This window comes from Leucoraja erinacea, chromosome 2 (genome assembly GCF_028641065.1).
Source record: "Leucoraja erinacea ecotype New England chromosome 2, Leri_hhj_1, whole genome shotgun sequence".
Taxonomy (NCBI): Eukaryota; Metazoa; Chordata; class Chondrichthyes; order Rajiformes; family Rajidae; genus Leucoraja; species Leucoraja erinaceus.
Window position 1 is genome coordinate 117,387,696 of NC_073378.1, and position 15,160 is coordinate 117,402,855.

Here is a 15,160-nt window from a genome sequence, read left to right on the forward strand (position 1 = left end):
CAAAGTGGATTCTCTTGAACTTCTACAGGTGCACAGTAGAGAGCATATTGACTGGTTGCATCATTGTCTGGTTTGGCAACTTGAACGTCCGGGAGCGGAAAAGACTAAAAATTTGTGAACACTGCCCAGTCCATCACCGGCTCTGACCTTCCCACCATCGGAGGGATTTATTGGAGTCGCTGCCTCAAAAAGGCAGCCAGCATCATCAGATACCCAGACTATCATCAGATACCCAGACTACCAGCCACACACTCATTTCACCACTGCCATCGGGAAGAAGGTACAGGAGCCTGAAAACTAACATCCAGGTTCAGGAACAGCTTCTTCCCTACAGCCATCAGGCTATTAAACACTACAATCTCATATAGGCTCTGAACTACAATAGACTAATATTATTATTGTTGCACTTGTTTTTTTGAGTATGTATGTATACACATAATATAATTATACATATAATATAAATATATATATATATATATGAGTATGTTGTGAGTATGTGTATATATACACATTAAACTTTTCTTTTCTCTCTCGTTTATCATATCATACTATGCATATTCTGTTGTGCTGCAGCAAGTACGAATTTCATTGTTCTATCTGCGACATATAACAATAAAACACTCTTGACTCTTGACTAAAGATAAACACAAAATGCTTAAGTTATTCAGCGGGACAGACAGCATCTCTGGATGGGTGACGTTTCGGGTCAAAATGTCACCCATTCCTTCTTTCCAGAGATGCCATCTGTCCCACTGAGTTACACCAGCATGTTGTGTCTATCTTTAGTGTAAGCCAGAATCTGTAGTCTCTTCCTAAGATAGTCCAATATACCCATGTTTGCTCCATATCCATCCCAACCTTTTCTATCCACCTACCTGTCCAAATGTTTTAAATGTTGTTATTGTACCTGCTCAAAGTATTTCATCTGGCAGCTCATTCCATATACCCACCACCCTCTGTGTGAAAAAGATACCCCTCAGGTTGCTAATAAATACTTGTGCTCTCACCTTAAACATATGCCTTCCAGTATTTCATTCAGGATCCATACAATTTCTTATCTAGCCTTGGACATATCTGAACAGGTCTGGGAGATTTATCTACCTTCATACATCTTAGGACATCCAGCACCTCCTCATCTGTAACATGTATTGGCCTCAAGACATTGCCAATAACGTTCCTAAGTTCCCTAGTCTCCATGTCCTTCTCTACAGTAAAAACAGAGGAGAAATATTCATTCAGGACCTTGTGCATCTCCTGCGATACCACACAGTTTAGTTTCTGAGGGGCCGCATTCTCTCTCCAATTACATTTTTTCCATTAATCTAGCTATAAAGTTGTAATTTACCTGACCCATACCTCTTCCATTCTGACATTAGCCTCAATTTCTCTCATTTTCCAGGATTATATCTACTTGCTTTGCCCTTGCCTCTAATAGGAACATGCATTGTTTAAACTCTCACTATAACATGTTTAAAAGCATCCCATTTTCCAGATGTCTCTTTGCTCGCAACAACTTACTATGCAATCAACTTTTGTATGTTCCTATTTAATATAATCAAAGTTGTTTGGTCCCAATTTAGAATTTTAACTTGTGGTTCTATGTTCTATGTTTCTATATTGGGGACGATCAGCCATGATCACAATGAATGGGGGGTGCTGGCTTGAAGGGCCGAATGGCCTCCCCCTGCACCTATTTTCTATGTTTCTTTTCTATGTTTCTATGTTAAGCCATGATCACTTTGAATGGCGCTGCTGGCTCGAGAGGCTGAATGGCCTACTACTGTACCTATTGTCTATTGATAGGTCCTGTTCTTAACCATGTCTTATCTATTGTCTGATATGTTCTTATCTCTTACAGTTTAGAGCGAATAGAACTGTGATCACTGGTCCCATAAGGCACACCCTGCCCAATGCCCGCAGAGTTGGTCAAGCTTTGCTATCTCTTTTTGTAGGATCCACTTCATATTGCCCGAGGAAACCTTCCTGAACCCACTTGACAAATTCAAGCCGATTTAACCTCCTGGTACCACAGCAATCCCTGTCTACATTGGGAAAGTTAAAATCCACTATTTTGATAACACTATTAGTCTTGCAGCTATCTGCAAACTCCTGCCTTATTTGTCCTTCAAATTTCCGTTGTCTATTTGGGGGCCTATAGTGCATTCATCAAAGTAATCATCCCCTTTAGATTTCTCAGCTCTTCGGCACAACTTGCCTATGCTGTCAAAGACACCCCCATCTACGTTGGTCCCACCTGCCCACATTTGGTCCATATCCCTCTAAACCTTTCTTATCCATGTACCTGTCTAATTTCCTCTTGCCTGTTTTATGTTTCTCTTTGTCGTGTCTGCCTATTTGCCTTATACATACTCTGTTGTAGAACATTTTCACTATTCATTTGAGAAAGAAGGTTCTTCTGTCCCTCCTCTCATTCAGCTTTCCTCATCCTCACCAGAATCAGTCTGAAGAAAAGTTCCAACCCAAAACTGAGTTACTTCAGAACTTTGTATTTTCTTTTGAATATCCTATTTGATTTATTCATGACAGTCACGTTGCAGCTTAATAAAACTTTGGTAGGCTACATTTGGAGTACTGTGTGCAGTTTTGGTCACCAATGTGGGAAATGGGTGTGGATGCTGTGGAGGGGGTGTAGAAGACATTGACCAGGATGCTGCCTAGATGAGAGGATATTGGCTGTAAGAAGAGTTTGGATAAACAGACTTGTCAAAAGCTGAGAGGAGACCTGATAGATTTATAAATGAGTAGAAGGCATGGATAGGGTAGATAGTCTGGCAATTTCCAGGGTAGAAATGTCAAAAACTAGTCATAAAATCATACAGTGTGGAATCAGGCCCTACTCACCATTCAATGATGACCCCAGCACATTGGACAGTGGAAAAAAGTATAGAAATGTATCTACTTTGCATAACAGGGTAAAGTCGGCTGAATTGGACCACTTTAATTGCCTCATGTTTTTATTGTTATTTGAATTGGATGTCTCTATTCCAGTGCCCAGAAATCACTGTTGCGGCAGAGCTACCACGTGGATAATTTTCAAAATGGATTGTAGTTACCTTGCCAAGGGCATCCACAGACACCCATCCAAGTTACATACCACCCTGACTTGAAATTATTTTGCCAGTCCCCCTCTGGGTCTAAATCCTGGACCTCAGAAGACTCTTGACAAGAAGGAATGCAGCAATTCAAGAAGGTTGCTCAGCACCATCTCTCAAGGGCAATAAAAACTGGCCTTGGCAGTAATGCCCCAACCTCATAAATTGAATGCATAAAATAATAATATAATAAACATAAAATCAAAATTTTGTTCATTAGTATCCATTACTGTTTAGGACAATGGTTTCTTATGGTGTCAACAGAAATTCAACTGCAAATTATTTACCTATTTATTTTTTAAAGTTTGTTATTTTATTTGTCAAATTATAAATTTCTTTCTTGGCACATTGAGCAACTAATTCTAAGATACGTTTTTTTTTTAAATATCTGATTATTGATATTAATCTTTTATTCCTGTAAAGAACAGATTGCTAGCTAGATTTTGAATCATGCTTTAAATATACTTTTTGTGTTCCAAAATTATGGCTTATTTTTTTTGGGTCACTTTTTAAATGTAGAATTATTCACCCAGCGTGGTGAATTCTTGTTTTTTTGCAAGTATTTTCTAATTAAATATCTAGAGTGGATATTTGACCTCTGCAACATGTACTAAGTATGCCAAGTGGTTTGCACATTGTATTCTGATTTTGAAATGCAGCTCAATTGACTTTCTATTTAATGGATTCTAGATTCTCAAAGATGTTCATCAGCACTATTCTTTCCTCACGTGATTTATTTTGGTGTTGTACCATTTTAATTCAATTGAGAAGATAAAAGCCAATGTAAACTTAATATTTTATGTATTATTAATTTTAAGTTCCCTAAACTCAAGGGACAATTATAATGCCAGAGTCGTGCTACCTCCTGACACACAAATTGTACACAAGTGGCTGGAAGTTGAAAACATTTGTGAAGATCTCTGGCCTGCTCCACCTTCCAGTGTTTCCTGCTTTCAACTTCAGTAGACTTCTACAAGGTTGCCATTAATTATTCTTCCAAGATCTCAATCAAGTAGGGAAAATATGTATTTGTGTATATGTGTGTTTTATAGTAACATAACATTTTGGTGCTTGACACTGCTGATTGTGATACCTTCAGCTGAATATAGAGGCAGACTGCACAAAGGACTCCTAAATCGGAAACTGATTGAGGAAGGAAAGTGTTTATGTGTTGTAATTTAGCACATAAACACTTTCATTTCTCAATCAGCACCTCTGCCCATCAATGTAGTTGGGCTTTCTGGAATTCAGCAAGGACAGACACAATCCTATTTTTAATGAGTTCTCTTAAAATAAACGATAAAATTTGAAAAGGGGGAGGAAGGAGAGCAAGTCATGGAACATTAAGTGTATATCCTAAAATAAGTGGATAACAATTTGTTGGACATGAGTTACTCAGTTAAGAGGGCTTCTCAAATAAAAAATAATTAGTTGTTCTTGCATTCTCATTTCCATTGTACCCTCTAGCATATTTCCACAAAACCAGACACCACAGTGCTTGTTGCTGTGGCTTTGCAAGATCACATTATGAGGAATCTGCAGCTCCAAAATCTTTCATTGTCTCATACTTCTACAACAAAAGCCCCGACTAAAATGAATTGTTACAGAAACGCCGCAAAGCCTGTCGTGGATACAGGAAGAAAAAGAAATGAAATAAAGAAAATAAAGCAAGAAGAGGAAAAAGAGTATGTTCTGGATCCAAAACCTTTGAGCCTTACTTTAGGTAAATACACTTAATGTTTCTTATTTCTCTTTCTATTTACCTTGCAATTGTAATGACATTTTTAGGGTAGAATATACAGCATATACTTTAAGAAATGGAGTTGAGGTGAAAATATAAGGGTGTTTATAACAAATCTAATTAATAATGTGTTTACTTCTGCCTTCCAATTTATGAAAAACAGTTTAATAATGTAATTTAAAATTATCAGGCTATAAATTGGAACATAATCAAGTATTCAAGCCTACTCGATATAGTAGGAAGGTACACAAGTGTAAATTATTGACTAACAATAGAATAATTTTTGATACCCAATTTAAAATGTGCCACTTTGAAGCAAACTCATTGGCTCAGGTACTATTGAATTAAAAAAACAACTTTCATTAGGGGATGTGTGCTAGGTGCATTTTATGACAGTTGATACAGCAATGAAACATGCCCTTCAGCCCAATTTGTCCATGCAGACGAAGATGTCTATTTGATCTAGTCCCATTTGTCTGTGTTTGGCCCATATTATTCTAAACTATCCATGTAGTAATGCTTCCCCATCCATGTAAAATCCAGGTCGAGATTCTATGCCCTCTGCTAAACAAATGATCAGAAAACAAAATTGTTCTTAATTATGTCAGAATTTCTCTCTGTCCTCCATTCCACCACGACTTATGGAGCATGGTGTCAGGACTACACTGTCATGTAGCTAGATGAGCTACCCTCTGCTAAACAAGTCCTGACTTTGAAGCTGCCTGTGTAGAGTTTGCACATTTTCACTTTTGCATTCCCCAGGTGTCTAATCCTCCCCTGGATCCAAATGTAATAAACATGCTTCAAGGACACTGAACATAAAAACCTTGTTATTCTTCTGCCATTCCTCTACATCCTCTTCTCCAGGGATTGGTTCTGACGTTCCACTTCTCCATTAGCTTGCGGCCAGTTAGATGTAGCTTTGCGATGGTACACACCATTGTTCTTCATGTAGTCAGTAAACTTCTGAGAAATGAACTAAGACCCATTGTCTGAATATAATGTCACTGGTAGTCCAGGTCTTGAAGATTTCCATCGAAACTGCTAGTCTTTTACGATGTTGCATTCTTCGTTCTTGCATACTCATAATATCTTCTGAGAAAAATCAATCACAACTAGTATTCCACCAGGTGGTGCCGTCCGCAATGGCAGCCTCGTCAACGGTCTGTCTGTCTTTTTGCATTTTTTGTTATTTTTAGTGTGTTTTAAAAGTTTGTGTTAATGTTCTCTGATTTGTTTTATGCGGGGGGGTGGGAATCTTTTTTCAACCTCTTACTAGCTATGTTACAAAATGTTGAGTCTGTAATTTATCCCATCAGATAAAGCATAAAAAGAAGTTTAATTTGTCACCTAATTCACTTTCATATCTTCAGTATTAAAAAAGTTATGGCCATTTTCATACTCGGAAATTAGCATCTTGTCCCCTATTGCTTTTCCATTGACTTAACACAAAAGCTGTGATCGAGAACAGTCAAAAGCCCATAACTTTCTTAAAAATTAGGAGAACTGAAAGAAATTTTCAGTTATTATAGATTGAAGCATTCTGAAACAAATATGAAACAATCTTACTTAGATGACTTGAAATTAAAGCAAATAATTAGTTAGTTACCTAATTGTAGCTAATTACAAAATTCAATTACTAGATCTAAACATCTATCCATTTCTTAAGAATAGATTAACTTTTTTAAATAGCCTAAGTGTCCAAATAACAGTCACACAAGAATTCACAATATAACATAAATTTTAAATCTTATTGTTATGGGTTTATAGGCCAAATGGAAGGAATTTTTAATACCTGTAAATTAATGGCCATTTAAATCAGCTTGCAAATAGGTTTTTCTGGAACGCAATCAATTGGAATGTTGCGGTTGCGGTGATTTAAACCCGTATCGGCAGCAAAAACACTGGCGGTTCGTACAGGGAAAAAAATCACCATTTCGCAACTTAAAATGTGAATTAAATGCATCTTAAGAAACACTTTTATACATAAAAATAAACTACTTTCTTTTACCTGTCCCCTACATAAAATCCGTCCTCGTTGTCGGCGTTGATGGCTTCAGAAGCTGATTTTAAAATGACTCCAGCGATTAACTTGTTGGGCGAACTTTTTTTTAAAAGACACAGAACGGCCGTCGGAACGATTCTTCAGCAAAAACTTGCACTCCAACAAAATATAATCCAGGACCAGATCGGAGAAAACCGCGTTTTAACCCTGCCCCTCCCTCAAACACGCCAAAATCTCGCACACGGCCAGTGGCAGAATTGCAGCGCCACTGAAGGTAAGTATCGTAACATACCTACTCTTACCATGCTGGAGATGCAAATGTTTTCCGGATCGTATCTCCGGTCGCTCTGCAGCCGAACATCATGGATCTGGACGCCTTGCTTGAGACTGACTTTCCGCGGGGCCATCGGAGCCTGCGAATCCTCGCCTGGGGTCGATGCTCAACCGCGGCTTGCGGATTCCATCATCGAGGAGCTCGCAGTCTCAGGTAGAGACTGATATCGGGAAGCTCCAAAGTCGCAGGAGGTTCGACTAGCCCCAACCCTGGGTCCGATTGCCTGGCGTGGGGATCTAAGATCCCCCCCAATGCAGGAACTTGATTGCCCCGACGCGGAGGGCCCGACCGCCGGCTACGTCTCGTCAACTGAAGGCTCGAGGTCCCAGACTGTGGGAGAACAAAGAAGGGAAGAGATTGAACTTTTTTTTCGCCTTCCTTCACTGTGAGGAATGTGGAGGAGTCACTGCGGTGGATATTTATGTTAAAATGTATTTTGTGTGTCTTGTTGCTTTTTATTGGTATGACTGTGTGGCAAATCAAATTCATTGTATGTAGCAAATGACTCTCCAGATGTAAGTGGGCCTAAAACATCTCCAGCAACATCTTCCCATGGACCTTTTGGTAACAATGTGCTTCGTATTGGCTCAGGTGGATTCGGACTGCTTACCATTCCGTATCCTTTTATGTTCAGCGTCCTTGAAGCGTGTTTATTATATTCGGATCCAGGCGAGGATCTGACACCAGGTTGCTCAGATTTCCTCCCACATCCTAAAGACATGTTGACTGACCAGTGTGCATTGGGTTCAGTGTGTCGAGTAGCCGAAGAACTGGTGGGAATGTACAGTATAGAGGAAAAAGTGGAATAAGGTTTGTGCAGGAAAGTGAAACAAAAGATCACCCATCGCCTAAGAGAATGGTAAAGCAGATCCAAAGGGCCAAATTGCTTGCTGGCCTTGGACATCAACTGAAATATATTTACTTTCCATCAATAGGTTGTTTCCTCAATGAGGATTAAACATCTGATGATTAATTGGCACTTGAATATTTTTAGATGCTGCATGGGTAAATTAAATTTAAATACTTTCATTGTCTAATACCAAGATATTTGAATGAATTCAAGGCTTACATATGTAGAGACACAGAATTTGTTCTATCAATTTGATCCTTTCAGCTCAGAAAATGGGTTTGGTCGAGGCACCTAACGCAACTTTGACAGCAAGTGAGTGGCAACTAGTGAAGAAGAGATCACTGCAACAGGGAGATTCAGCACAGCCTTGCGCCATATGCAGAGAAGAATTTGGGATGAAACAACAAGTAAGCACATTGAAGAATGGCATAGCAAAACATTTTACAATACCAGAGGAGCACAATGCCACGTAAATCGTCACAGATACTATTTAAATTATTATGTACTTCGAAATAGTTATAAATATACAGAATTAAATAGAATGCATCTACATCCCAAGATATCTTTTTCCGTGCATTGTGTAAATAAATGTATTATTTTATTCTGTTGTGATCGCTTAACCTTTCAGGTATTTTGCTTTGATTTCATTACAACAAAAAGAATGAGTTATTTGGGAATTTATTTTATCTTCCCTTTCAGACCAATTTGCCAACAAATGTCTTTCTCCACCTCAAAATCAATACCAGCTGGGCTTATCAATAAACCCCTGATTGGGCAATTTAAGCAGATTCATCTGAAAAAATGTTGGTATATTTCCTCACTTCTTTCTTTGAGGGAATATCCCACACCTATCTGGCATGCCATCTAGTGGTGTAGGAAGTGCTAGTTAATAGTGAATTTCATATAAACAGTATTAACAGTTTTAGTCAGAAGAAGGGTTCCAACCCGAAGGGTCACCTATACCTCTCTCCAGAGATGCTGCTTAACCTACAGAGTTACCCCAGCATTATGTCTAAAATCAGTATGAAATACACAAGGCCTTCATTGGTCGTCACCCATAACAAGTTTGGTTAAATATGTTCATTAGTGCCAAAAGATTATTGAAAAATTCCTTCAGTCAGACAAATTATTGGGAGAATTGCATCAGAAGCCATGTTATTATATTTTAACGTTTTGTGCATGGAGTCACATAAAGTCACATGGAGTCCAGGACAAGGGGTCACAGCTTAAGGATAAGGGGGAAATCCTTTAAAACCGAGATGAGAAGAACTTTTTTCACATAGAGAGTGGTGAATCTCTGGAACTCTCTGCCACAGAGGGTAGTCGAGGCCAGTTCATTGGCTATATTTAAGAGGGAGATAGATGTGGCCCTTGTGGCCAAGGGGATCAGAGGGTATGGAGAGAAGGCAGGTACGGGATACTGAGTTGGATGATCAGCCATGATCATATTGAATGGCGGTGCAGGCTCGAAGGGCCGAATGGCCTACTACTGCACCTAGTTTCTTTGTTTCTATGTTTCTAAAGCAGGTGTGTTCCTCTCAATTCTTGTCCTGCCATTTGGTCACTCTGCTTTGCCAGAGCCCAGGATAGAATATGTTGTGGGCCAAGCTGTCAAGGACACATCACTCGTCATCAGCAGTTTGGTCCCTTGGTTCCTGACTGTGGCTCTGCATTGCGAAGTCGAAGTCTGAAAATAATAATACGGGTAAAGCAAGTTCCCAAAAATATAACTTTGAGATTTTAACTTTAAATAATGTGGCACTAAAACTAAGAGCTGCTACCATTAAAGAAAATGCCAGTGAAGAAATTTCATTGTTAAAAACACTCAGCAGTACACAAATGCGTTTTAGGGAAAGAAAGCTGCTATAGTCCAATCATCTGCCAATGGAAAACTCGCCTCACCCGAATCCAGCTATCACTTGCCAGGCTTTGTCCTGTCCGCACTTCTCTTCCAGCTTTCTCCTCCCCCCAACCACAATCAGTCTGAAGAAAGGTCAGTCCTGAAACGTTACCTATTCATGTTCTCCAGAGATGCTGCCTGACCAGCTGCGTTACTCCGACAATTTGTGTCTTTTTCTTCTACCCGAACCTTGTTCGGCCATATGTGCTCCAATCTTTCCCCTTGGGGAAAGGCATCAGGGTACACAGTTATACCAAATCCTGCTAGTGGTATTCAAGAATCAGAGGAGGCAGTTGAGGCAGGTACTATCTCAACATTTAAAAAACATTTGGACAGTTACATGGACAGGATAAGTTGGGCCAAATGCAGGCAGGTGGGATTAGTGTAAATGGGGCATGTTGGTCAGCATGGACAAGTTGGGCCGAAGGGCCTATTTCCACATTGCATGACTCTAAATCAATAACCCATCAACTTGTTAGGGTAACTAGACAAAGCATTAAGCACAATCTTGCAAAGATCACACAGATGATAAAATTGTTTTTATTTTTTAAATCATGTTGTTATTTCATCATTAAGAATCCTGATCATTTCTTTAAGGAGGGAATAATTTAAGGGAAACATTATCCAGTGCATGTTATTAACATATTTAATTGGGATGTTCTTTATGAGCCTATTTAATATAATGACAAATTAATATACAGACATTTTTTTGTTTTCTATGCCACACAGGTTCTACTGTCTTGCTCACATGTTTTTCACAGGGTACGTACAATAGATTGAAGAGAAATAATGTGTACACCCATTTAAAAAATATATAATTGCCAATTTGTATAACTTGGAGGAAATATTACATTCCAGATACAGGGTTTGCTTGAATAGTAGTGCTTGTTTTTTTATTTTTTTTGTTTTAACCGACAACTACCTGAAAAATACCCCAGAGAATAGACACTAGACAATAGGTGCAGGAGTAGGCCATTCGGCCCTTCGAGCCAGCACCGCCATTCAATGTGATCATGGCTGATCATCCCCAATCAGTACCCCATTCCTGCCTTCTCCCCATATCCCTTGACTCCATTATTTTTAAGAGCCCTATGTAGCTCTCTCTTTAAAGCATCCAGAGAAACTGCCTCCACCACCCTCTGAGGAAGAGAATTCCACAGATTCGCAACTCTCTGTGAGAAAAAGTGTCTCCTCGACTCCGTTCTAAATGGCTTACTACTTATTCTTAAACTGTGGCCCCTGGTTCTGGGCTCCCCCAACATCGGGAACATGTTTCCTGCCTCTAGCGTGTCCAAACCATTAACAATCTTATATGTTTCAATGAGATACCCTCTCATCCTTCTAAACTCCAGAGTGTACAAGCCCAGCCGTTCCATTCTCTCAGCATATGACAGTCCTGCCATCCCGGGAATTAACCTTGTAAACCTACGCTGCACTCCCTCAATAGCAAGAATGTCCTTCCTCAAATTAACGGACCAAAACTGCACACAATACTCTAGGTGTGGTCTCACTAGGGCTCTGTACAACTGCAGAAGGACCTATTTGCTCCTATATTTGACTCCTCTTGTTATAAAGGCCAACATGCCATTCACTTTCTTCACTGCCTGCTGTACCTGCATGCTTACTTACATATTCTGATGAACAAGGACCCCCCAGATACAGTTGTACTTCCCCTTTTGCCAACTTGACGCCATTTAGATAGTAATCTGTCTTCCTGTTTTTGCTACCAAAGTGGGTAACCTCACATTTATCCGTATTAGACTTCATCTGCCATGCATCTACCCACTCCCCCAACCTGTCCAAGTCACCCTGCATTTACATAGCATCCTCCTCACAGTTCATCCTGCCACCCAGCTTTGTATCATCTGAAAATTTGCTAATGTTACTTTGAATCCCTTCATCCAAATCATTTATGTATATTGTAAATAGCTGCGGTCCCAGCACCAAGCCTTGCTGTACCCCACTAGTCACTGCCTGCCATTCTGAAAGGGACCCGTTAATCCCCACTCTGTTTCCTGTCTGCCAACTAATTTTCTATCCATGTCAGCACTCTACCCCCAATACCATGTGCCCTAATTTTGCCCACTAATCTCCTAAAACAGAACTGCTTCATATCATTATTGCAGCACAGAGTGAGGCTATTCAATAGTGTTTCATTGTTGTATGTCCCAAAATGGAACAATGAAATTTGTACTTGCAGCAGCACAACAGATATGTAAACATAGTACTCTGTAAAACCCACAATAAATAACAAAAAAGCTCAGTATATAAAGCTGGAAAAAAAAAAAAAGATTTAAAAAGAGTCAAATAAAGACCAATCATATTTGTTGTGAATACCTAATAAAACTCACTGGTCATTGATATTACTGGGTAACTCAGGGGTGGGAAACGTGAAGCAATAAAAATCCAGGTGAGAGAGGATATTTTTTCAATATGCTAGTTTTCCCATGATCTTGGAATATTTGGAGAATTGTGTTCAGGTTTGGTCACCCTAATACAGGAAAGATGTTGTTACACTGGAAGGAGTCCTGAGAAGATTAACCGAACAATGTGACCAGGAATTGAGGGCCAGAGCTATACGGAGAGGTTGGCTGGATAGGACTTTTATTCCTTGGAGTGCATGAGGATGAGAGGTGATCTTGTGGAGGTGTGGAAGATAATAAGAAAAAATAGATAGGGTAAATGCATAGAGCATTGTACCCAGAGTGGTGAATCAAGAAACAGAGAGCATAAGTTTAAGGTGAGAGGGGATACATTTTATAAGAAACTGAGGAGGAACTTTTTCCACACAAAGTATGGTGGGTATATATAATGAGGTGCCAGAGGAGGCAGTTAAGGCAGGTGCTTATGGCAACATTTACGAAACATTTGGACAGGTACATGAATAGGAAAGGTTTAGAGGGATATGGGACAAACACAGGCAGGCGAGACTAGTATAGATGGGGCATCTTGATTGCATGGGCAAGTTGGTCCGAAGGGCCTATTTCCGTGCTGTATGTCTCTATCTGGATGTCAGTTTGAAGACAATAATTATTGTCCTTAATTGCCCTTGAGAAGGTATTGGTGGGCCACCTTCTGGAATCACTTTAATCACATCATTTTAATAAAGATACCCTCACAATACCTTTGCTTGGGGAGTTACAGGATTAAGATGCATTAATAATGCAAGACTGGTGGTAATATTTCCAAATCAGACTAGTTTGTGACTTGCAGACAATTGTGTTGAGGGTTTAAGAAGTAGTGCAAGTGTTGCCCAGGCATGCAACTGCAGTGCATTTGAGAATGATACACACAACAGCACTGTAAATGATAAAAAAGGCTTTGAAGTGGTTGCAAGTTACCGAATATCCAGCCTCTGATCTACTTGTAGCATGCTATTTAAAAATACGACATTCACTACTTTGAATATTAAAATAACTAATGCAAGGAAAGAGTCCCTGTATGCAATAATTTACGTATTACTTTTTATTTATACCTGAAGATTTGTTTGCAAGCCTTTGAAAAGTTCTCTGGGAGAAAGAGTTGTCCCATGTGTAGGAAGGAACAATACCAAACCAGAGTAATCCACGATGGCGCTCGTCTCTTCAGGATGAAATGTGCTATAAGGTATCTTATTTGATAAAAATTATCTATTAAAATCATTTATCAGAACTTCTTAAATCTCAATTTTTGTTATCAGGGTTCATAAATAATTTGGCCAAGTACAATTGAGACAAAACAAAAGCATTATTTATTTGTTAGGGTAAACTGAGTAACCTTTATTCCAACACTGCACAATGGGATAGATAGAAGCCTAAAGGAGCTTCTTTCGAGAATGCAAGGAAACTTTACTTTGGGGATGTGTAAATTTATTATTGGATGGATGTTTGTACGTCAGAGATTTTCACCTTTTTGGCTGATGAGCTCACAAAATCAACAATAAAACGCAAAAATAAAATCACAAAGCATTGAAATGGCTCTTTCAGCCCACCTTGTTCATGCCAACCATGATGCCTGCCTATGTAATCACATTTGCCCGCACTAAGCCTGGATTCTTCGACACTGATCGTATCTATCTGTCCAATGCCTTTTGAAACATTTAATGACACCCCCCTCCACTGATAGCTCATTTCACCTCAGGAGACTTAAGACACAAGTGAAATTATTGTTGCAATGTGATCTCTCTCTGCTTCCAGAATCTAGTGTTGTACTCTGTTGGCAGATTAAACATTTAGATGACAATCTCTTGGTTCTGAAGTGCTAGTTTTACATTGGTTTAACAAGTTTACACTTTAACGTAGAATTCAGAGTCACTGGCGGGGATATGTTGTTCGCAAATGGTACAAGCAACTGAGGCGGACGGTACCTCCAAAAGACAAGAGACTACGCCAGAGATTCTATGAAGACAAGGTAAATGATAAGTTCTCCTTTCTCCATAATTGTTACTGTACATAAGCAATAAATCACAACCACCAGAAACAACTGGCTCTTCAGATTCTGAGTTAAATCCTCATTCAAGATGACTAGATAACAGAAGAGTTTTCATTCATGGCAAAATTAAAGTATTTGGACAATCTTCAACTGGTCAAAGGTATGATTAAACACCAATGTCACTAAGTCAGCTCAGCAAATGATTGAAAGCATGATATAAATTATTGATCACTAAACCAGAAGAGAAATAGTGAGCAGAGAGTGTGACACAAATTTTGTTTAAATTCTGCATAGATGCAGGGGATATAGTCCATAAAAAAGATGGAGTAATACATCACTAGATTAAGCAGGTTTCAGTGTATTGGAAAACGGAAACAAAAAGCATTTTGTAATTATATTGATGAGTGCAGCGGTAAATGGATTGTAAAGAAAACAGTTATGGTTTCAGTCATGATCTGAGAGTTCATCGCTAACATAAGAGGCTAAGTTTCCAAGCAGGTATTCAATTTTCCTTTACACTTTAATGGAAACTGTAGGAAATCTGCATGAAAGCCAATCCAGGTGGAATGAAAGCTCAGTAGATCGAGGCACAGTTCTGTTCCAGAGCTACATTGTTGCTGTTGGTACGTTAGACTTTAGAGATATAGCATGGAAACAAGCCATTTAACCCACCAAGTCCTCCCTGACCAGCAATCGCCCCGTACTCTAGTAGAATCCAACATATTAGGGACAATTTACAATTTTACCAAAGCCAATTAACCTAGAAACCTGTATGTCTTGGGAGTGTGGAAGGAAACCAGATCTCCC

The 15,160-nt window shown here is 39.2% G+C and overlaps 1 protein-coding gene across 2 annotated transcripts in view; it reads left to right on the plus strand.

The window, feature by feature from the left end:
* The window catches only part of rnf32 (ring finger protein 32), a 30,402-nt gene that overhangs the window by 6,640 nt on the left and 8,602 nt on the right, over positions 1-15,160 (plus strand). The window contains exons 2-6 of one of the 2 annotated variants that reach the window (XM_055664443.1): positions 4,581-4,836; positions 8,308-8,450; positions 10,673-10,705; positions 13,425-13,549; positions 14,224-14,332. In XM_055664443.1, coding sequence (XP_055520418.1) covers positions 4,581-4,836; positions 8,308-8,450; positions 10,673-10,705; positions 13,425-13,549; positions 14,224-14,332 — 666 coding nt within the window. The remainder of the gene's footprint in view (positions 1-4,580; positions 4,837-8,307; positions 8,451-10,672; positions 10,706-13,424; positions 13,550-14,223; positions 14,333-15,160) is intronic. The other variant, XM_055664449.1, reaches the window with a different exon arrangement.